Source organism: Mizuhopecten yessoensis, unplaced genomic scaffold, assembly GCF_002113885.1.
Source record: "Mizuhopecten yessoensis strain PY_sf001 unplaced genomic scaffold, ASM211388v2 scaffold716333, whole genome shotgun sequence".
Classification (NCBI taxonomy): Eukaryota; Metazoa; Mollusca; class Bivalvia; order Pectinida; family Pectinidae; genus Mizuhopecten; species Mizuhopecten yessoensis.
In genome coordinates this window covers 434,153-457,987 of record NW_018480064.1, presented here as the reverse complement: position 1 = coordinate 457,987, position 23,835 = coordinate 434,153, and the positions used below count along the sequence as shown (strand labels likewise).

General features: G+C 36.1%; 1 protein-coding gene across 11 annotated transcripts in view; it reads right to left on the bottom strand.

Annotated features, from left to right (window-relative positions):
* The window catches only part of LOC110443218 (protein naked cuticle homolog 2-like), a 98,358-nt gene that overhangs the window by 8,730 nt on the left and 65,793 nt on the right, over positions 1 to 23,835 (bottom strand). For 4 of the 11 annotated variants that reach the window (XM_021487276.1, XM_021487277.1, XM_021487278.1 and 1 more), the window contains 4 exons: positions 21,439 to 21,487; positions 18,078 to 18,205; positions 6,686 to 6,787; positions 3,497 to 4,092 (listed from right to left, as the gene is read on the bottom strand). In XM_021487276.1, coding sequence (XP_021342951.1) covers positions 3,497 to 4,092; positions 6,686 to 6,787; positions 18,078 to 18,205; positions 21,439 to 21,487 — 875 coding nt within the window. Of the gene's footprint in view, positions 1 to 3,496; positions 4,093 to 6,685; positions 6,788 to 7,643; positions 7,816 to 18,077; positions 18,206 to 18,404; positions 18,685 to 21,438; positions 21,488 to 22,441; positions 22,461 to 22,576; positions 22,696 to 22,725; positions 22,745 to 22,909; positions 23,026 to 23,461; positions 23,574 to 23,835 lie in introns of those variants that run through there. The other 7 variants (XM_021487280.1, XM_021487283.1, XM_021487285.1 and 4 more) reach the window with 7 other exon arrangements.

Here is a 23,835-nt window from a genome sequence, read left to right as displayed (position 1 = left end):
CCTCCAAGGATAATTCTCACCAAGTAAAAATAATTTCCAACAGAAAATTGTCAAAATATACCCAAAAGTGTTGTTTCCCTATATAAACTATAGTAAACTTTACCCCCTCCCCAAGGGAGAACGGATAGCTCGGGGGTCCTGAAATTTACAATTTAAATAAAGCCCCTGATGATCTTTCCATCTATGCAGAGAAAATGACTGTAGTATAGGACTCTGAGTCTGAGAAAAAGATTTTTGAAATATTGGTTAATTTTCCCTTTTGGGTCCTGCCCTGGCCCCTAGAATTTGGGTAGGAATCCCAATTTTACAATTTGGTAGCAGGATTACAAGATGTCTATCAAGGATGATTCTGACCAAGTTTGAAAAATTGCATCCACTGGTTCTAAAAATATATAAAATATAAAGATATGATGATTAGGTACAACTCAAAAATAGGTTGACTTTCTTTTCCTTGAAAAATACTTTGTAGGAACAAGTACAGTGCCAATCTTGCACTTGCTTTTCAAGACATAAAAGCTGAGACAATTATCTGGTAACCATGGGAACACAAGAGAGAAAAAAGATCACATCAAGTGGGGATCCTTGTAGACACAGGTATAGTCATGGCTAATAAACAAAAAGGTATGTCAACATGGTTACTTGACTCCTGGGACCAAACCGAGGCTCCGTACAAAGGAAGCAGGGGGATTCTATAGGTAGTCATGCAGGACCCAATGATACTGTGAAGCAGCAGGGATCAAAGTGAATGTATGAGTACCTACAGAATAAACGGGGCCATTACACCAGCCCTGTGTAGCTTATACAAGGGTTTGAAGTGTAGCGTTTCAAACACACTATCCCTGTAATAAGTCGAAGACAGACAAAAGGCCGGATAGTTCAGGAGACAAGACACGAAAACAAAATAAACCATCTTGGATATAATGGCTGCTTCATAACGAGAAGCCAACTTTGTACCTATCCCCCTCTCCCCAGAGACCAAAGGGACACAATTTGTCCTCCGTCACAAAGGCTAAGTTCTGATTTATTTTCACATTATGATTGAATAATTCTTTTTGCAACTGATGAATAAATATCTCCGTCATGAAAAATGAATGGCTTTGTAGGGTTTGGATGAGTTTGTAAACTGCCTTTGAATAGGAGACATATATGCAATTATGAAGGTCTATAGATGGGTTGGTCTCGACACATGGAGGAAGTGACATTTAAATTATTCTGTTTTATCAGCAATTTCAATTTCAAAGGTTCTAACTTAACAGCTATCAACACCAACACGACTGCTGATGTGAAACATGTCCCTTTATGCATAACAAGCGTGCTGATCCAGGAATACAACCTCATCTCCAATGGTAGGACATATTTGCTTAGAGCCAATTAATGACTACGTGTTAGGTTTTTTAAGGCTTTAATGACTTTCTTTCCAATATTTTGCTTTTTAAACTTAAAAGACTGTCTTTCAAATATTGTACATCCTCATTTTCTGTGTAAAACATTTCCAAATAGACTCACTGAACTGACTCTAATTGAGTAAATTTAAATGATTTGATCCCAATTTCTTGTCAAGAAACTTGCCAACAAGAGTACACCTGCGATATACACATATATTTTAACAAGACATAAAGACAGGTTACAAAATATCTTCCATGTTTATATTTTATGAGATCTTTGGTAGAATGGGAGTTGATATTTACCACTGTATGGAATTGTCACCTTATAACTCTACCAAATTTAGATGGAATATTCTTTTCAGCCACAAATGCCATGGGCCAAAGGTTGACCCGATCATCGTTATCATGACGCCATGATACATACACTTATTGGAACTTAATGCTTTTGAAATATTAATTTACTTGAGATTAAATGTTTGAAAAATTGTAAATGTAAGTATTAAAATCTTTTATTTAGCATTCATAGCCAATATGAATGTCAACTGCAAATGACAAATTCAACATGATCACTGAAAGAGTTTTCATGGAATTCACCTACAAGTTCATTACATCAGATTTCCAGGTTTCTGTCGAATATTCATAGAATAATCGCTGAAAAGTTGTTCAGTGATAAATTTCGATACAAAGTACTATTATAGTAGTATAGGTCATCTGAAGACTGACTTTCCCCTTCAGAAGGCGGTCCAAAAACTTTGTTTTATGACCAACACATCATTCAAACCTGTTCGTCTTGCCAGTTTCACTGTTTTACCTCAAATGCTTATAGAAGATATCCACGACTAAAAATTATCAAAAATACTTGCCGTGTAATCATGTAAATTGTCTCTATTTGAAACCTGTAAGTGACGCAGCTGACACACAGCGGAGTACAGAGCCCATTTATTTCGTCCTATCTAAGCATCCATAGAGCGTTAAAAGCTTGTGGGACTTTTTTTCTCTCGCTGAATTGCTAATGCAGTAAATTATGACGGAGCATACAACACATGTTTACATTTACCAAGTCAGTAACCACAGCTGAAAATTGGCCGATTTTGAAATATATATTTAACCACTTATTATGTACCCATGTTGGATAACTTTCATCCCGTGTTGTAGATATTATCTGTCCCGACGTTACAATAGAAAGCCATCACTTGATACAAAATGCATGAAAGAATATTGCTGGGCCACTTTCAAAGTAGCCCAATTTTGTATTTAGTGCGACACAGCTGTTGACAGTGCTTTTTCTAATAAAACTCGGTGAGATCCTTGTAACCACCCGTAGTCCTGTACACATTGACGACCACCATTGAGTCCTCATAAAACCATTCAGTGCCTATCATTTTGTGGAAGGGCTTTCATAGCTCATCACAAGAATCCCCCACCTGTACAAAATGAGCTGGCTTTCATCTTTTCATACAGGGTGCAATAAATCATATCCCGAGTCTTCATGATCAATACTAGAAAGATAACGTTTATAAAGACGAACGAGCATAAAATTGAAATTTCTCCGATCCGTATCCAATAACCTTATAATAGTTATGAAAAAAAGACAGAAAATGTTTGTTAGAAAAACGAGAATGTAAAGAAATGAGGTTAAGTAAGTGTTGAACCTTAATATTTGAAGTCCTTTTTACTGTCATCTTTTGCTCACAAAGTCTTTATTAGGTGAACCAAGTGACCTTTTATCACTAAGCAGGCTAACTTTGTTACTATGAAACAATCTTGTGTATTGGTATGCATGTGAGCTTATCTAATTGTTTTCCAACAATAAGTACCCTTTTTTAATTTTGATTTTTTTTTAACAATTGTTTTAATTTACAACCTTTATTAAGCAAATCTTTGTTTAATATTCAAATCCTACGAAATTGGTGTACATGGCACATTGACCACAACCTCAGAAAATCATTACTTCAAGAAAAGTCAGGTAAATTTACAGTATTGAGAAGGCCTACACACAGCATTTTACCTGGTAACTAAGATATTTCAGATTATTTCTTCTGCTAAACTGCTATGTCTGGACTCACAAACTTGCATTGTACATTAATTGAAGTTCCCTTATGGATACTTACCGAAGTTGTTTAATGTGATTACGCTCCATGTTTTCCTGAACCAGTTCCGCAAGTTCCTGCTGCTCCTCGCAGGTCAGCTGTATCCTTTTAGTACACGTCTGTCCCGAACAAGTTCCTTGGTTGACTCCCTGACCTTGACAGGATGTCTGGCTGACACCTTGACCTTGACAAGATCTCTGATTACCCCCTTGACCTTGGCATGAAGAATTGTTGACCACCTGACCTTGGCAAGATGTCTGATTAACTCCTTGACCTTGACAAGACGATGAATTCACAACTGTCGATGAATTCACAACTGTCGAAGACTGCCCTTTATTTTCATTGTTGCACTTAATCGGCATTTGAACATGAGTTCTTGTCAGATTATTCAACTTGGAGAATTCTTTTGATTTAGGAGAGTCTTTTGATTTTGAAACTTCCTTCACTTTGTCTTTCCCACAGTCTTTCACTTTTAAAGGTGAGGTCCGGTTGCCTGGCAACTGGGAGCCATCGTGTCCCACCGTCAGACGTAACTTGAGCGTTTTGGTTCCGTTTGAAGGTATTTTGATAGATGACCCTACAGCATCATACAGGGCCTTCAGCAAGCTGGCAAGATCCTGAAATGGCAGTAACAGAGCAGGTTAAGTAAACAATTACGTCACAAAATACCACAGGGTACAGATGTGCTTTGTGTGTACAACATCCAGATGAGGATACTACATTTACATGGAACCCATTCCAAGGTCATGCTGTTATTAATCAATGTTTGTATCACCACAGAACATGAAATGACTTTCCAAAATGCTAGCTGCACACAATAACATGTAACTATGCAAAATATGTATCTGCTTGAAATTTAAAAGCAGTTGAATTAACCAACATTTTCGCAGTTGTTATTATAATGTTCAATGCTGGAATCCACATAGCCAGTCCTTACCACAGATGTATGCACATACATGCATACAAGCCTGCAAGTTTGATAAGTTCTGTTAGATCTTTTTTCTTTCTGTCTGTGTGCGGGTCAGGACAACAAACTCCCATCTCCTTTCTTGGAGATCTGACAGTAACAATAAACTGGCCAAAACACTGACTGTTATCACAAACACAGAAAGCACTGCCCTCATGAAATTTGGTACACATCACCCGGTGATGAAAATCAAAAATAATTTGCAGAGGCTGGAAGGCTGCCCAGTACACACTAACGACCTGGAACATGGGGGCTGCCCTCTGCTCTCTACTTCATTGATGAGCTTGGAGTTTCATTAACACTGTGTTGTTTAGATTTCACATATTTTTTTAATTGTTATCTTTTACAGGAAATTTCAGACTTCACATATTTTTGTTATTCAGACATGTGTATGTACCATACCCTTTGAATCGTTTATATGAGCTGGACTTATTTCGGACATGTAAAAACTTTCACTCTTTTGAACACCTTATTAAGTAAACATTTGAGTATGAGCTCCAAACAGACCTTATTCCAAATTTATCAGATTTAGATATGAGAAAGCACTAATGAGGAATTGAAAATTCTCTTTATTTTTTATTACATTCAATCACTTGACTTCTAAAAATCCTTATCAAAATGAATTATAGACAATTGTCATATGTTGAAAAGCACTTAATTAAAATAATTAAATATCTTTTTTTCCCTAATTTTGTTTATATTTTCAGCAGAATACTTCAAAAGCACCTAGGTATTTAGTAGTTTTTGGTATTTTAATGAGACACTCTGCTAATCCAATTAGGCATATGATCTTTCCGCCATATTTCCCAAGTTTTTTATTTAGACTGTCCCGTATCAGATTTCTCATTAGTAGAGGGTGGCATATATTTTGTGTTGAAAGCTAGTTGAGACAGACAAGTTTCCCGACAGGTCATGAGGAGGTGAAGTTGAGCTATCAGCAGACTGACCAATCAACACAATATACCTATCATCCAATCATAGATCAACATCAACTGAACCTACGACCAATTGACCACAGTGGAACATCAACCAAATAACCCCCCAAAAACAGAATCTTCCTCAATATTTTTTATTTTTTTATTTTGGAAACAAGCCAGAATCAGATAATTTTCAAATGACAACCTTTTGTTATAAAACAAGAAGGGAGACGGAGGAGTAGGATGGGGCTAGGTTATAATTGATGTACAAAATATTGACTTTATCAATGTTTAATGCAACACACTGATTTGACATTGCGTCACAGCTCCACAACAAATGCAAGGCTAATCATAATAACAATATTATGTAAATTGCCATTTAATATGCAAACTGACACCCTGGCAGGAGAGTGACACCTTTACACTGTTGTATATTACAGGTAATACATGGTAAACACTCGGGGATCCCGTACTAGGTGATGCCCCGATTGTTGGCAGTGTTGTACGTCTAGCATCTGTCTCCTATCACACATGGTCAATGGATGCCATATAACAATGGCGTGTCAGTTTTGTGTTTATGGTCTGAATATTGCTACTCCTCTAAAAAAACATCCATGAATCATATTTGACAGTCAATATTCATTGTCTGCTATCAGTAACATGTACAAAAGCTGTCAACACGTTCAATATGTGACTCGATTCTCCGTAATAGTGCAGATTTACCGTACTGTCTCCACTTGCCTGTCCTAATGACGCACTGTTAGAGCTTTTCTAAAGACACATACACTTTCTAACATCGTAATATTTTAAGTTCAACAAAATTTTATTTACAACAATTGGATTGAACATCAGATTTAAATTAAAGCCTATATTCTCTTTATAATATTTTTATTCAAAATAATCGAGTATAATGACATATACACAGTCCCTCTACAACAAAGATATTTAGAGTGCTTTGTAGCCTATTCAGTTACCGTATGAGATGCAACTTACAGAAAGACTCTAACAAAATTGGTACATTGTAAAATATTTAACTAATTTCTGATCTGAACACATTGATTTTTATATGAATTTGTAAACAATGCCAAAAAGGTAATTATTTGCCCCCCTGTAGCTAACTGATGTTGGTATATCACACACGAAATTCTAATTTAAACTTTGGCATATTTCAGCCATAATACTGAAACTATTTACTTTGAGATTCAGAATGTTTTTATCTACAGATCCAAAACTATGAAAAAAGCTTTTGATATCTGTTTATAATAGCAGAGTTATTGACTTCTTCAGTTATCAAAACCTTTGAAGGATTGCGCTGTCAATACATACCTCTTTCGTAATCTTGCCATGCCCATCAAAGTCGTAGAGAGTAAATGACCATTCCTGTTTGTTGTTGTCGCTGCCACCAAACTTGACCCCACACTCAAACTCCTGTAACATAACAAAGCATCAGTAATATAGTGGTACAATACCGTGATGAACCAAACTAGATGGAACTAACTATAGCTATTTTATGCAGACAAATTTTCTCTAGAAGTGTACACTGGGATTTTTCCTCTTTTAAAATCATACATATTGACATTTTTTCACCATTTAGAAATTGCAGCATGACAGCAATTTGCCATGCTTTAGTGGCCATGGTTTTGTGGTCTCTTGGAAAGCAAATATCATATTTTGGTTTCTCTTGTAAAATACCTGTTTTCTTTTTCACCTGAGTCATGTTTTCTTTGTATTTTCTGTTATTTATTTCTAAGAGAAATGATTTTCTGACACATTTAATGTTACGTACGAGTTCTGTACAAAAAGTGTGATCGCTGAAATACTCTCCCTCTATATTGAGCCAATCTACCTGGTATTGTCATTTCAAACTTTATGGATAATCCTTTTTAGCTTTAACTTTTATTTTGCTCTAAATAGGGACTGGACAAAATACATGATACATTTTATGAGTTGAAACAATTTCAATGTGAATGTTGGACTTTTTTAATTGGTGATAACAATGGTGGATAAAACTGGGAGTGTAAAACCAAGGAGGCTCTACCAATTAGGACCAAACAACAACTTCTTATCTGATAAATGTCCTTGACTATCAACACAAAACACATAACCCACAAAGAAACTGTCTCTGTGCTCTAACAATCCCTGTTGATCCGAATAACAGCCGATGAGAGACACTCTCTATGATAGCTTATAGCACCCGTCAGCTTCCAAACGAATGAATCGGAGGTGATTATCCTAGCAAAAATGTCAGATACCCCAGCAAAAACGTCAGATACAAGTCACATACCATTCGCTATCTGCCCCCTATCTGATAGGAGGTATCTTCGGACAGGTAGACCTGAGGGAACTCTTGGTGGGTCGAAGACTTGTAGCCAGCCACTGAAGCCATTAGTCATCACAGAGATATATCATACTACTCCCAAACTGGAATGTGGACAATCCCGGAACACAGCTGCTACACTACCTCAACTGGTATTTCCTCAAAACAAATAAAAACTCCTAGCCACTCCAAGACAAAATGTTTGTACAGACCCTCCAACAGTCATATTCTATTATATAGCCATAACTCGGGGAAGATCACATTTCAACAATGATGTAACTTCTGTAGGTATATTCCTACAGTTTGATACATCAGTTTGATACATGTTAAATGAAGTAAGGTTTACATGTCATGTATTATCAACAATGTAATTTTATGACATGTGTTGTTTTTACCGCAAAATACAGAATAAAACTCTGTGGAGTTTCAATTACATTAGAACAGACTGACCGTACGGTAATACTAACACTTGTAGGAGTTGGAGCCCTCAATAGCACTTTCTATGTACTTAACAACAGAACCTACACTTCATGATGTTTTCACTAACAACTGATATGAAATATACTTAAACATTACAAATTCAGATTGATGTTTATATAATTTATTATTGATGTCAGGGGATTGATGTCAGGGGATTGATGTCACCAGATAGATGTCACAGGATTGATGTCAGGGTATTGATGTCAGGGGATTGATGTCAGGGGAATGATGTCACCATATAGATGTCAGGGTATTAATGACACAGGATCGATGTCAGGGTATTGAAGTCACCGGATTGATGACACAGGATTGATGTCAGGGTATTAATTACGCAGGATTGATGTCTGGGGATTGATGCCAGGGTATTGATGACAAAGGATTAATGTCAGGGGAATGATGTTACGGGAATGATATCAGGGGATTGCAGTCACAGAAATGATGACACATAAATGATGTCATGGAATGATGTCACAGGATTAATGTCAGGGGAATTATGTCACAGGAATGATATCAGGGGATTGATGTCACAGAAAGGATGACACATGATTGATGTCGGTAATGAAGTCAGGGTATTGATGAAACAGGATTGATGTCAGGGGAATGATGCCAGGGTATTGATGACAAAGGATTAATGTCAGGGGAATGATGTTACGGGAATGATATCAGGGGATTAATGTCACAGAAAGGATGACACATGAATGATGTTGGTAATGAAGTCAGGGTATTGATGAAACAGGATTGATGTCAGGGGAATGATGTCAGGGTTTTGATGACAAAGGATTGATGTCAGGGTATTGATGACAATGGATTGATGTCAGGGGAATGATGTCACAGGAATGATGTCATGGGATTGATCACACAGGAATGATGTCATGGGATTGATCACACACGAATGATGACACCTGATTAATTTCTCAGGATTGATGAAAGAAGAATTATGTAACAGGAATGATGACACAGGAATGATGACACAGGATTGATGACACAGGATTGATAGGATTGATGACACAGGATTGATGATACAGGAATGATGACACACAGGAATGATGACATATGATTGATGACACAGGAATGATGACACACAGGAATACAGGAATGATGACACACAGGATTGATGACACACAGGATTGATGACACAGGATTGATGACACAGGAATGATGACACAGGAATGATGACACACAGGAATGATGACACACAGGAATGATGACACAGGAATGATGACACATGAATGATGACACAGGATTGATGATACAGGAGTTATGTTAAAGGATTGATGATTCAGGTTGATATCAGGGGATTGATGCAACAGGACTGATGGTCACCCTCCCTTTCTAGTCCTTTTTCCTATATTACCAACAAGCTGTCATTCTCTTATCTGCAGCATGACATCAGTAATCAGATTTCAAAGTCATCATTCCACATTCACGTACTCATCAAATACCAGCCTGCCTTAGAATACCCTGAATCCTGATACTTAAATCATAGGTCTAAACGTAACGGTCAATGAACAGGTATGTGAGTGGGAAGCTAGTCCGGTAACACATGATTTGGCTGTGGTTATATGCTGGTGTTCAGTTGTACAAAGGAGAATAGATTATTGTATTGTTATTAGTAACACAACACAAGTTACACAATCAAAGGGCCGTCTCCTTTGACAGGAATAACATGAAACAACCAGCCTTGTCATAGAAGAAGGCAGATGAAAAAATCTGGATATTTTCTGTTTGTTTAAAAATGAGATGATTATTTGATTGTGATAATGCTAGGATCATCTTCAAAGGGAGAAACAAGAGCATTCAGAGACCATTACTTACATAACAGTCACCAGCTGGTAGGCTCAACAAATGGAACAGATCCTATAAAATCCTTTTGAAATATGAAATGTTTTCTGTGAAATACATCCCATTGAATATGTGACATTAAACAAAAAAGAATTAATTCTGTTCACATTTCTGTGTGAAAAATATCTTTTTTACTGAATGAAGTATGTGGAAATTCTTTTGTGTTTAGTACTCTAACATTGATGTGCAGATACACGACAAACGTTTACCAAATCAAATCATATGTAGGTAATATAGGATCGGGAGACTGCAGACAACTGACAAATACATTTATTGATATAATTTAAACAGTCAAAGTATTACTATTCATGGACATTATTAATGAATATTCAATTTCATTTATTAAAAATTCTGTAAATTTATCGAATTAATTAAAAAAAATAAGTTTGATAATAACAATAGAAAATCTGTTATAATCTGCTGACACAGTACATTCCTTTGTCAATAAGGGAAGTAGGAAGGAAAGAGTGAAACACAAGCTGCAATAATTTTCATTTATCTTCGTACATATTAAAATGAAAACATTAGCTCTGTAAATCTATTACTACAATTAACTCGCGAACTTGCATATACAGATATTTGAAAATAAAGGTTATCCATTCTAATCTAACTATATATTTCTCCCTATATATTAAAATGCTCCTTAGATCATTTTAACTGTAAAAGCCTCCCCCTTTAAATCATGACCGGGGTGCAGAAATATAGATACCCTAAAAGGCTGTGTGGGTTCCTAAGTACCCATCCATCATTGATGATAGGGTAGGGGAAGCTACCTTTTAAGCCATCAGTCACAAGAATGGTATTCCTGTACACAATGTTCCTGTTTAACGAGGAGTATTGATGGTATCGCAAGGTTCAGAAACCCACAAATATTTCTACAAAAACCAGTAAAACATTTACATTAAAAACATCTCCGGTTTTAAACGCTATAAAGTCAGGTTATTGTGGTCTATATGTAAGAACATTAATTGTGAAAACTTAAAAGCCTGAACAAATGCTAGCACCTATAACTATCTGCCATTAAACGTCCATTAGATATTCCGTACTATAATCGTTTTGATATGAGGAGAATTTCGATCTGGTAAATGAAATCTGTGGTAGTAATAAGTGCCCATGATGGATATAGTGAATACTTTTATACTTCAAAGTTGGAAGATATGTGTAATTACCCTGAATGTTTAACTTTAAAAAAACTTTATATACACATTTCAAGAAAAGTTCTACTTATTTAACTCAGCTTTAAAACACCCCGTTTTTATGGTACAACATTAATCAAAGATTTCTTTGAGGTTTACTAACATTTCCGTAAATATGTCCATGGGAAGCATCGATTTAATAAAAGTACAACTTCAGTCGAACAAACAGTGCTTCAATTGTAATTCTGACCTAATTATGTCCAGGTAACATCAATATTACAGATGAAATGTGCTCAAATGGTTTGATGGTCACGCAATGTGGCTAACGGTTATCTCTGTCAGATGTGCTCTGAGAGAAAAGAGTATTTCATTTTGCTGCAGGTGTGTTTTAGGCTACATATAGAGAAGGTATTTTGTAGGCTACATAAACAGAAGGTGTGTTGTAGGCTACATATACAGAAGGTATGTTATAGGCTACGTATACAGAAGGTGTGTTGTAGGCTACATATACAGAAGGTATGTTATAGGCTACATATACAGAAGGTATGTTGTAGGCTATATATACAGAAGGTGTGCTATAGGCTACATATACAGAAGGTGTTTTATAGGCTACATATACAGAAGATGTGTTTTAGGCTACATATAGAGAAGGTGTGTTGTAGGCTACATATACAGAAGGTGTGTTATAGGCTACATATAGAGAAGGGGTGTTGTAGGCTACATATACAGAAGGTAGGTTAAAGGCTACATATACAGAAGGTGTGCTATAGGCTACATATACAGAAGGGGTGTTATAGGCTACATATACAGAAGATGGGTCATAGGCTACATATACAGAAGGTATGTTAAAGGCTACATATACAGAAGATGTGTTATAGGCTACATATACAGAAGGAATGTTATAGGCTACATATACAGAAGGAATGTTGTAGGCTATATATACAGAAGGTGTGCTATAGGCTACATATACAGAAGGGGTGTTGTAGGCTACATATACAGAAGGGATGTTAAAGGCTACATATACAGAAGGTGTGTTATAGGCTACATATACAATGGGTATGTTAAAGGCTACATATACAGAAGGTGTGTTATAGGCTACATATACAGAAGATGTGTCATAGGCTACATATACAGAAGGTATGTTATATGCTACATATACAGAAGTATGTTATAGGCTACATATTCAGAAGGTGTGTTATTGGCTATGTATACATATACAGAAGGTATGTTGTAGGCTACATATACAGAAGGTGTGTTATAGGCTAAATATACAGAAGGTGTGTTATAGGCTTCATATACAGAAGGTGTGTTGTAGGCTTCATATACAGAAGGTGTGTTATAGGCTTCATATACAGAAGGTATGTTGTAGGCTATATATACAGAAGGTGTGCTATAGGCTACATATACAGAAGGTATGTTATAGGCAAAATATACAGAAGGTGTGTTATAGGCTTCATATACAGAAGGTATGTTGTAGGCTATATATACAGAAGGTGTGCTATAGGCTACATATACAGAAGGTATGTTATAGGCTACATATACAGAAGGTGTGTTATATGCTAAATATACAGAAGGTGTGTTATAGGCTACATATACAGAAGGTGTGTTATAGGCTACATATACAGAAGGTGTGTTATAGGCTACATATACAGAAGGTGTGTTGTAGGCTACATATACAGAAGGTGTGTTGTAGGCTTCATATACAGAAGATGTGTTATAGGCTACGTATACATATACAGAAGGTATGTTGTAGGCTATATATACAGAAGGTGTGCTATAGGCTAAATATACAGAAGGTGTGTTATAGGCTACATATATATACAGGTGTGTTGGTCTTATCACAGATCTTGATCATCCATCACCTGGCCAGGATACATCAAAGGCAGAATACCTGTCGTTAAGGTTCATCAGCACATAAAACAATTTCCTCACCGAAATCAATCAGTCACACGATCAAGATGTAAACACATGATTGCCAGCCTGATCTGGGCGTGGGCACAGAGAGCTCTGATCCCTGTGTGTGCACGGTTAATTAATGAATAAACCAAACTACTTTGACTTCAAGGGAATTACTCAATTATAGGCTTATACCTGGTAAAGGATCTTTCTACCGCTATTTAACTGTCCAATATTACACAGTTAATGAACAAATCATTCTGTTTACCTGACACCAATTAAACAACAAAGGAAGTAACTATGAATATCTTTTATCTTTATAGGAGACCAAAGATATATCTAGACACTCTGAAAAGACTTCACAACTCAAGAATTCACAACTCAATTAAGACTTCACAACTCAAGACTTTACAACTCTAGATTTCACAACTCAAGACTTCGCAACTTAAGACTTCATCATCCTAGATTTCACAACCAAAGACTTCACAACTCTAGATTCACAACTCAAGACTTCACAACTCTAGATTTCACAACTCAAGACTTCACAACTCTAGATTTCACAACTCAAGACTTCACAACTCTAGATTTCATAACTTAAGACTTCTCAACTCCAGAATTCACAACTCAAGACTTCACAACTCTAGATTTCACAACTCAAGACTTCTCAACTCTAGATTTCACAACTCATGACTTCACATGTTAAGTCTTCATAAACCCTACATTTCATAACTTAAGACTTCTCAACTCCAGATTTCACAACTCAAGACTTCTCAACTCTAGATTTCACAACTCAAGACTTCTCAACTCTAGATTTCACAACTCATGACAAATCAGACAGGTGAGAACCTTGGTTTCAGCCCAGTGTATCTTAGTTAAGGAACTATGAAGAAAACTACAGACATTTATAATGTTTAGTCAGGATTAAATTTATTTTTATCACCTTTCTTAGAAATCCATGTGAATACTACCAGACTCAGTGTCTAAAAAGTGTATTCCACAGATGGTTCCCTATATACAGGTAGTCAATATGGACAAGGAAAGTATGTAGAGATGGTCTCAATAGACAAGTGAATGGTATGTAGAGTGACCTCAATAGACAGTGAATGGTATGTAGAGATGGTCTCAATAGACAGTGAATGGTATGTAGAGTGACCTAAATAGACAAGTGAATGGTATATAGAGATGGTCTCAATAGACAAGTGAATGGTATGTAGAGATGGTCTCAATAGACAAGTGAAATAGTATGTAGAGATGGTCTCAATAGACAAGTGAATGGTATGTAGAGTGACCTAAATAGACAGTGAATGGTATGTAGAGTGACCTAAATAGACAGTGAGTAGTATGTAGAGATGGTCTCAATGGACAGTGAATGGTATGTAGAGTGACCTCATTGGACAGTGAATGGTATGTAGAGTGACCTCAATGGACAGTGAATGGTATGTAGAGTGACCTAAATAGACAAGTGAATGGTATGTAGAGATGGTCTCAATAGACAAGTGAAATAGTATGTAGAGATGGTCTCAATAGACAAGTGAATGATATGTAGAGTGACCTAAATAGACAGTGACTGGTATGTAGAGTGACCTAAATAGACAAGTGAATGGTATATAGAGATGGTCTCAATAGACAAGTGAATGGGATGTAGAGATGGGCTCAATAGACAAGTGAAATAGTATGTAGAGATAGTCTCAATAGACAAGTGAATGGTATGTAGAGATGGTCTCAATAGACAAGTGAATGGTATGTAGAGTGACCTCAATAGACAGTGAATGGTATGAAGAGTAAGTCAAAAGACAGTGAATGGTATGTAGAGTGACCTCAATGGACAGTGAATGGTATGTAGAGTGACCCAATGGACAGTGAATGGTATGTAGAGTGACCTCAATAGACAGTGAATGTTATGTAGAGTGACCTCAATGGACAGTGAATGTTATGTAGAGTAAGTCAATAGACAGTGAATGGTATGTAGAGTGACCTCAATAGACCGTGAATGTTATGTAGAGTGCCCCCAATGGACAGTGAATGGTATGAATAGTGACCTCAATAGACAGCGAATGGTATGTAGAGTGACATCAATGGACAGTGAATGGTATGTACGGTGACCTCAATAGACAGTTAATGTTATGTAGAGTGACCTCATTGGACAGTGAATGGTATGTTGAGTAAGTCAATAGACAGTTAATGGTATGTAGAGTGACATCAATGGACAGTGAATGTTATGAAGAGTGACCTCAATGGACGGTGAATGGTATGTAGTGACCGCAATGGACAGTGAATGGTATGTGGAGTGACCTCAATAGACCGTGAATGGTATGTAGAGTAAGTCAATAGACAGTGAATGGTATGTAGAGTAAGTCATACCGTAATGAACAACACCTTTGGTATGAATACAGTTCTAGTAAAAAGACCTAAGAGGTAAATTACCAGTGAAAGGCAATTAAGATATCGAATCAGTCAGTTACAAAAGATCTCATTAATCATAACTTGTCCATATTCTCTACAGTAAAAGGTAATTTACTAGAACAAAACGCATGCTACTAATAGCCCTCACTGCAAAAAAAGAACCAGTCATCAGCGGCCAGTTATGATATCGCTGACATCAAAGGGTCTGTTTTTGTTCACCTGAGTCTACAGCCAGCACGAGAGGAAACGCCTCATTTGTCCCGCTTTGTCAGATAATGGTATTTATAAACGGCCGTAATGAACCAAGTAGATGCCCTATTATACGGAATCAAAATACACCCCAGCAAACAGCAAATTAAACACAGTTTTTCTTCTGAATTTTGCTGGGTGTAGTAACTACACATTAAATACCATTAAATCAATTAACGATCTTTTGTGATGATATCATAATTACCTGTCAATTCACACCTGTACTGGAGTTGCTCAAGAGTGCAACAGTCCAAAACGAGGCTGACTGATAGCAGAAATAATAAGACAAGGAATTGTAAAGGGAAAGATGCTTGATTGCACACTTTCCCTGATAAATAGCAGGTTCATCTACACAGCATTCATTACCTGACCCCTTCCAACAATAGTGTAAATAAAATATCGTTTCCTTGTAAGTGTTGTGATTTTCTAATCTTATTAGCATACTATCATATTAACCCATTTGCCCGTAAAGTCACATTTGAACCTTACAAAATCAAAGGCTGGGCAAGTCTGTTTTAAAAATTGTAGGGGGGAATGATTTAAACAAAATCCCCTCATAGTAACCACATGTAAGACGAATCTTGATTTTCTTTTTGTAATTTACAAAACAATTGTCTTAGTTAACATAATAATATTTTGAAACAAATGTACGGAAAGGTCAGCAAGTTCCAAAAGGTCACCATTGGTGCAACAGATGAACCTGTGATGGAGTTAGCTCCCCACAGTGACAGGACAGGTGTACTGGTGACCACTGCTGAACATGACCGGTGACAATCAAGGACAATTGATGGTCAAGCTTTGATATCAGTTGACCATCACAAAATCACATGCATAATGTGTCAGTAAAATTGTTTGATGGGTCAGTTAGTCAAAGTTTGAGGCCACTCTTTATGGCTGACATACATACGGAGTCCACTTTGAGCAGCATGTCTTCCCAAACACTAAACCAAATACACAAAGGCCGGTCAGTCCTAGGGAAGGTTAATACTGCTCTTTACTGTCATCATATACCTGTCACGCTGACATGTTCATGTTCCCCTTTTAATTATTTTAATGTTTACAGGTACTTTGACTACCAGATAGTCTACCATACAGCAAAGTACAAAGGAAGGACACTGTGGCCTAAATATCAGATAAGACCAGAAACGATAACTAGCCCAAATATCTTCACACAGGACAAGAAACGACGATCTCAAATATCATCACACAGGACAAGAAATGACGAAATAGCTCAAATATCATCACACAAGACAAGAAACAACGAAATAGCTCAAATATCATCACACAAGACAAAAAGCAAACAGTAACTGATTTTTTTTTTAAATTAAGAAGTTCAATAGTGCCCCAGATTTTTGAAAACACAAACTTCCACAGAAAATATTTAAATAAATTATCCTTTTCAATTCTTTTTCATCAAGAGGTTTAAAAATTTCAAGATCATTTCTCTTGTACAGAAAATCTCTTTACACATCTTTGCATGTATTTCAAATAACTTCTTTGTCCACTACAAATTTCTAATAATTTTATGAATTTTCTATCCAAGAGGAATTCCCAATTCCATTTTTATTTATAAACATGTCATCTAATACAGTAATGATGACATAGGAAACAGAATGCTCCTCGCTCAGTTCTCACAAAACCTCTCTAAACAAAACTTGTTCCAAGCAAAAATGAAATGCCATACACCAAAACGAAAGCAGTTAAAAGATTTTGATTTCATCTTCCACAATGTAACGGATGGCTATATGTTTTCCTAGTGAGATAGAATTGTAGTCAGTGACATTATGTAAAACTACCGACGTTAATTGAACTGGTCTCACTCTGAGCTATATAGTAGACTCTGATTACCACTGATTCACTCCCTAGAAGCTAGCTGTTCAGAGACAATCATCCGTAATTGTACGGCACAGACAGAGTCAACATTTGGTGCCATTCAATTCCTATTACTGTGCTCTAACATGGATATCAAAAGAACTCTCATTTTAACCAAAATGTTCTATTAGCGTTAACGTCATTGACTAGCAAGGATGTTCTAGGATGAAACTATATCAAACTAGGAAGTTTGACAAGTTTTCTTCAGGAGAGTGATGTAACAATTTCAATCACTGGCCGACATTTCACGCAGAATTAACTATTTTTACATTCAGACTTTGACATGTACGTTAAACAGGATTCACGATTGGGACTGTCGTAGTATATAGATGTTAATAACAGCAAACAAAGGACTCTGTCTCAATTATTGTTCTATGTATATTCTTGCCTTTGTTGTAAATGTTTATTTACAAAAGGATGACATTAATTCTTGCCTGTGTTGTAAATGTTTATTTACAAAAGGATGACATTAATTCTTGGTAGTTAACATTCAGTTTTGTCAAAAATGTATGAACTAACTTACCTCAATGTTCAAACGTGTGTCAGCCTTGTTATCTCCCTTTTCTCCTTTCTCCTTTTTATCCAATTCAGCTTGATCAAATGCTAAAATTTTACTGGCATCCGTGTCCATTTTTTGGGGCGGTAACTCGACTGCGAGGGAAAAAAAACAAGAATTATAGGCCTGGTTCCAAAAATGTCACAAAACAGATTAATAGCAACTCAGTCAATCTTATATTGGCTTTCCCACCAAGGGTTTTATCCTTCACGAATATGTTAGAAATGTGAAAAAGGTGTAAGATTTCCCGTGTGGAGGTATCAAGTGATTATACATGCTGTTAAAAAGCATTACTCGAAAATAAAGATGACATGCAAGCATCCTGCTGTTCTAGGTTTTCAAATTTCAAACGGTCTGTGTCAGCAGCTGAAACCCAGTCCTGTCTCTGACTGTGGGAGGGAGGGAGTGCTGTAAAATCAATAGCCCAATGTACAGCTGGGTCAACAGAGCAGAGGGAGGGGTAACTGTAACCCCAACAGCCCGCACTGGGAATATTGGCTGCCCAGCCTAAGAGAGAAATTCAAATAGAATGTGTGTGGATCACATTACATCATCCTCATTCATCATTCCCCCAGCACTTGCAAGGAGGGGAGCATCAAGTTATTAACCATTACCAAGGGGAGCATCTAGTTATTAATCCAGTATTTCACAAAAACCCTTCATGAGCATTCCTATCAAATTCAAAGGGGTCCTATGACCGTAGCCTGTGATTATAGCATCTAAAACAGACATTTTATTTTAGAGCTTTTCATCAAATTTTTCTTGAAAAGCTTAATTTGTGACATCATAGACATCTGCTCCAAGTTATGTCCCTTTGTGTCTCGTTCTGAATGCAGCATGCGCCATTACCAATTTAGTATTTAGCTATCGTTAAACATGTCTCTCTTTGTAAAAAGTCTAATAAAGCATTGCTGTTACTTCGTGAAATACATACACAACATTACAGTGAGTAACAATAGCACAGTTGTTTCAGGATTTGACTGATGTCATATTACCAATTTGATAATTTTTATGAAAAGAATTTTAAATATTTTCTGTATAATCATAAAATGACTGATTGTAATGAATCAGGAAATTAAACATGAGAAGTATGTCTCTTAAATCCTTATTTATCAATATTTCAAATTGATTCTCATTTTTTTTTGTCTAAAACATCATGAAAGGCATATATCATGATAATTAAATGAATTAACAACTGTATAAAGAGTTTTCTTTATTGATTTTGATTTTGATTTTCTTCAGTATATTCAGTGGGTGTGTATCAAAATACAACAATTAAATCATCCAGTTGGTCCCGTAAAAATTCATTTCTCGTATCAGAAATAGCATGATGGTAGAATAGCATGCTAGAGCTCATACAAAACTGTAACCTACAAAACATGCTGTGATGTCCCTCGTTTGAGTACGGACTCCTGGTAATCCGTGTGTAAAAGAAATGTTTCATCATCAATGTATCATTCACACAATCTGTTTTTGCAATAAAACATAATTCTTTCAATGGAATGTTCTTGTTCTTATGTGTCTCAATACAGGTGATTTTACAGGTAAGTAAACAGTCAACCTCCTACCTTTATGTACACAGAATCTCGTTAGGACAGGTGTAAAGGGATTTGACACACCATTCGGCAGTAAATCTCAGCTTAACTTCTATAATAACCATTATGTAACTGTCAGCTTTCTCTAAACTTCAAGGAAAATGCAGATAGCTAACACTATCACAACTTAAAGCAGCACAGCTTTTCTCTCGTAAGTCACAGTGTGTCTATTTCCATAAATGAAAGTAAATAAATCCTATACTCTGTTTCCTAGCTAAATGACATTGACATGAAAAGGATCAATATACAAGTTTACATAAAAATTTAACTAAAAGCTAAATCTGGAACCAAAACACATTTAGTTTTATAAATATCTTACACACTAAGTAACAAGCTTTCTTTAGATGCCTTGTGACAGGTTTTATACATTTATATATATAACCACGGATGTATAATTATAACCTCTAAAACATCTGTGAAGGTCATTCATGAAATTTAATACTCTGAGATAAATAAATCACATCTCGATACAAAAAGAACATTTTGCCAAAGAGACTTTTGTTGAGGTGATTTACTATGGCTGTGTTAAACAAAATCAACCTGGTCAACAATTTTTTAATATTTTTGTGATATGACATTGACATTTCAATTAGCTGTTAGGTTATTTTTTCATAAACTTTAAGATGCAGTTGTTATGAAAAATAAGTGATTGTATTTATGTTTGAGCTGGTTGACCTCCCAGTTGTGAGTCGGCGGTTTACACTTATTACCCTTGCATGGCTGTTTGAGATGTGAATACAGATTTTTTGTGTATTGTACTAAATCTACCATAAATCTGTCATAATTTTTCGAACATTGAGTACACAAGTCATTAAAAACATTTTAGTCTAGATATGTATCATGCACCTGCATTTTGGTAATATTTACAACTAACCATTTACTACAATATCAACACCTTGACACGGGTGTAAACCAATCCTGTACACAACAGCCTTTTGAGTACCACACTGCCAAGGAATTATCGTACAATTAACGTTTTAGTATTTCTGCCCAATATCTTAACTAATTTCCAAAACAGGCTTAAAAATCTCTTAACCAAAATGTTACTTTTTGAAAAAGAGTGTTAAAAAAAAAAAAAAAGAAGATATTTGTATGTAAAACCTGACCCCCTTTTTCAACCATGCTAATATAATCTTATTACATTTTTCTCTAATTCATTGAATTACCTGGTATACCTGTCAGATCATAACCATATGTTACCTGAAAGGCGAGTCTTCTTACTTGTTTTTCTAACTAACTACTGAACACTGCCACTGTTCCTCAGGTGTCAGCTGTATGTGGCTAATTGGCTCATTGTTACACCACCCTAATTTAATTGCCATAGGTCAAACCACAAGCCACGTCAAATAGCATTTCTCAAAAAAAAAAATACCAACGAAAAGTTGAAGAGACACATACAAAACTTAAAAGTGAGAAATTCTTCCAAAAATGGTCTTACACACAAGTATACAATGTTTTCAAGGTCAGAAACATTCAGTTGACTGAAAATCGATGGGTATTGAATTTTTCAAAATAAAATATGCTTTTTAGATATATTTCTGCATTGAAGGAATAATGTTTCCAAGAATAGGTAAAACAAGTTTATCATATATTTGCGAGTGTGTATGAGGTGTTGGATTTCCTAATGCACCGAGGCACACTGCAGGTGCATCAGGAATTAAATACAGAGACATTGCATGGTAGCGAAGTGCATCAAAATAGACTTGTGCCTGGCCTAGCTACTCCGTACTCACCTCGTAACGGCATACCGGTGGAGTTATCTTCAATGCTAATTGATAATTCCTGCAAAGACATAAGAAATAAAGGACAATTAGTATAGGATAATCACCAAGGCATGTGTACACACACAAACACAACCAATTAGCTAGATTAATTAACCTTCAGCCAGCGTTAGCGTCACTGACGGCAAATCTTCACACATGTACACGATCAGTATGGTTTGGCGGTAGATAAGCTTTCCACCGATGTTGATGTCACAAATAACGGTCATGTACAACATGTAAATGGTCTAAATGTAGGATAAAACAAATCTGAAACGATAAATGGCAAATGTCTAATAACATGGCTGAAATAGGATAAAACAGACTCCACTTTTTCTCAAATGTCAAAACACTTACTACGATAAAATTGTAAAATTATGTACATTGAATATGTCAAAATAATTCCCAAAATAGGGTCAGATGTCTACTTTAAGGCTTTGCTTAGATAACTTCGATCAAGGAGTTGTGTTTCAATGTATGTTTTCATTAATCAAGGGTTTCAGAAAACCATACATACACCAGATTAGGAAGTCTTGGCTTTTCCATATATATATATATACTTGAGTAGGCTTAAGTCCTATGATTTCAGATAAACAATTAATTAATATTCTGAGCTATCAAAGAAACCAGTGCTTTGAAGAATTACTCATAACTAAGTCTAATCAGGGACATATATATCAAAGTATTGAAAAAATATGACATTCCTAAAAATTAAAATCAAGATAAAAAAAATATTATTGTTAGTCAATCTCTGCCAAAAGTTTTGAAACTTTTGATTAATAAATGTGTTTCAAGACAATTAAGTCTCAGTGAATCTATAATTTAGTCCATAATTGAGGATTCAAAAGTATTCCACTTATTAAAAAGTGCCAAATATTTTAATTTTAATTAAACTACCTGTTGGTGACAAAATAGTACACAAATGTAACTAAACGTAAAATACAGTTTAAGAAAAATATACGAGCCAATAGATTACCAGTTATAGACACAGAAACTATGGCCTGAAATATGTCATTTCCCAGTTTTGAGCCAAACAATTGTTAATTACTGTCGTTACATTTATCACAGAGTTAGTCCAACATATGTAAGTATCTGTCACCACGAATCTCACATATGTTCACAATGTCTCGTGTGTGCCAAAACTGAGAGAGGAGAGTGACAGTGCGCCTCGGATACATTCCTGGTAACAATGCCAGGACTCCAGTGTTAGACGGAGATACACTATCGTGACTCCTCTGGTGCCAATCCTATCTCCCTAACCTTATGGTCAATACATCACTGTACCAAGAGAGGATATTACTCCGGTCCTCTCCTCATCCCCACATCTCGATCACTCAGTGGTTGTAATCATACCAGGATGGCAAGTCACCCAGAATGCTAAATAACTGTTTTAGTACTTCACTTCTAAGCCAACACACTCATATATATATATATATATACTCACTCATAAATCAAATACCAAAAGAAAATCCCAACAATCCGAAATATCTTCTCTTTGTAGTAACCTCCATGGACTACCAGCAAAAAGTATCATAATAACATTAAGATGGAAACCAAGACCTCCTTTACGCCAAATAAATACCTCCAAATATTACGAAATCCCACAATAACCGTCTTATCACTGCCATCAAACACATTGCCGTACTAGCCTACTTACCTACGTAAATCGCATCTGTTTTCCCCGTTGTTGTTTACGATCATTTCTCGGTACAGAAAACAATACGTTTTGTTCAGTGAGAGAAACAATGATGGGCTACACAGTTTTTACGGTTGATAGTCTCACTGATATAAAATTTCTCTATTTAGATTGGTATTATATAGATTAATGATGATGTCTTCCAGAAAAGCACTTACCCCTGTCCTATAGCTTGTTACCTTTCCATACAGTGCTGTACAACTTCCTAGTCCATTTTTTACCTTGTGTTTGTGTGACCTACTATACCTCCAAATATTTCCTTACATTACCTTCCACTTGCTTTACACAAGAGCTTCCTACCTTGTACATGATAAGGGTGCAGGGCTAGGGTCCTCATAAATGTGCCAGTGTCAGGCTGCAGTCCCCTGTCAAAGTGTTCAGTCTGGCTACCAGCTACACACTGGTCAATCAATTGATTCTACACGATAGTATTATTGGCACTGGTGATGACCACTGTCCAGTTAGGTGACTGGCACAACATCTGTTTTATGACTTAGCAGTGTTTACTAGGTGTAATGCCCTAAGCTTATGTGTAAGTTTACATAGTGTCATTCACTGACACTGTTTTTAGCCCCAAGGGATTGACTGATCTGACTCCCTAGGGAGCTATCTCACAGCCCCTTGTCACTGAGGGATAACCTTCACACCTCAACACAAGGTCAAACAAATAAAAA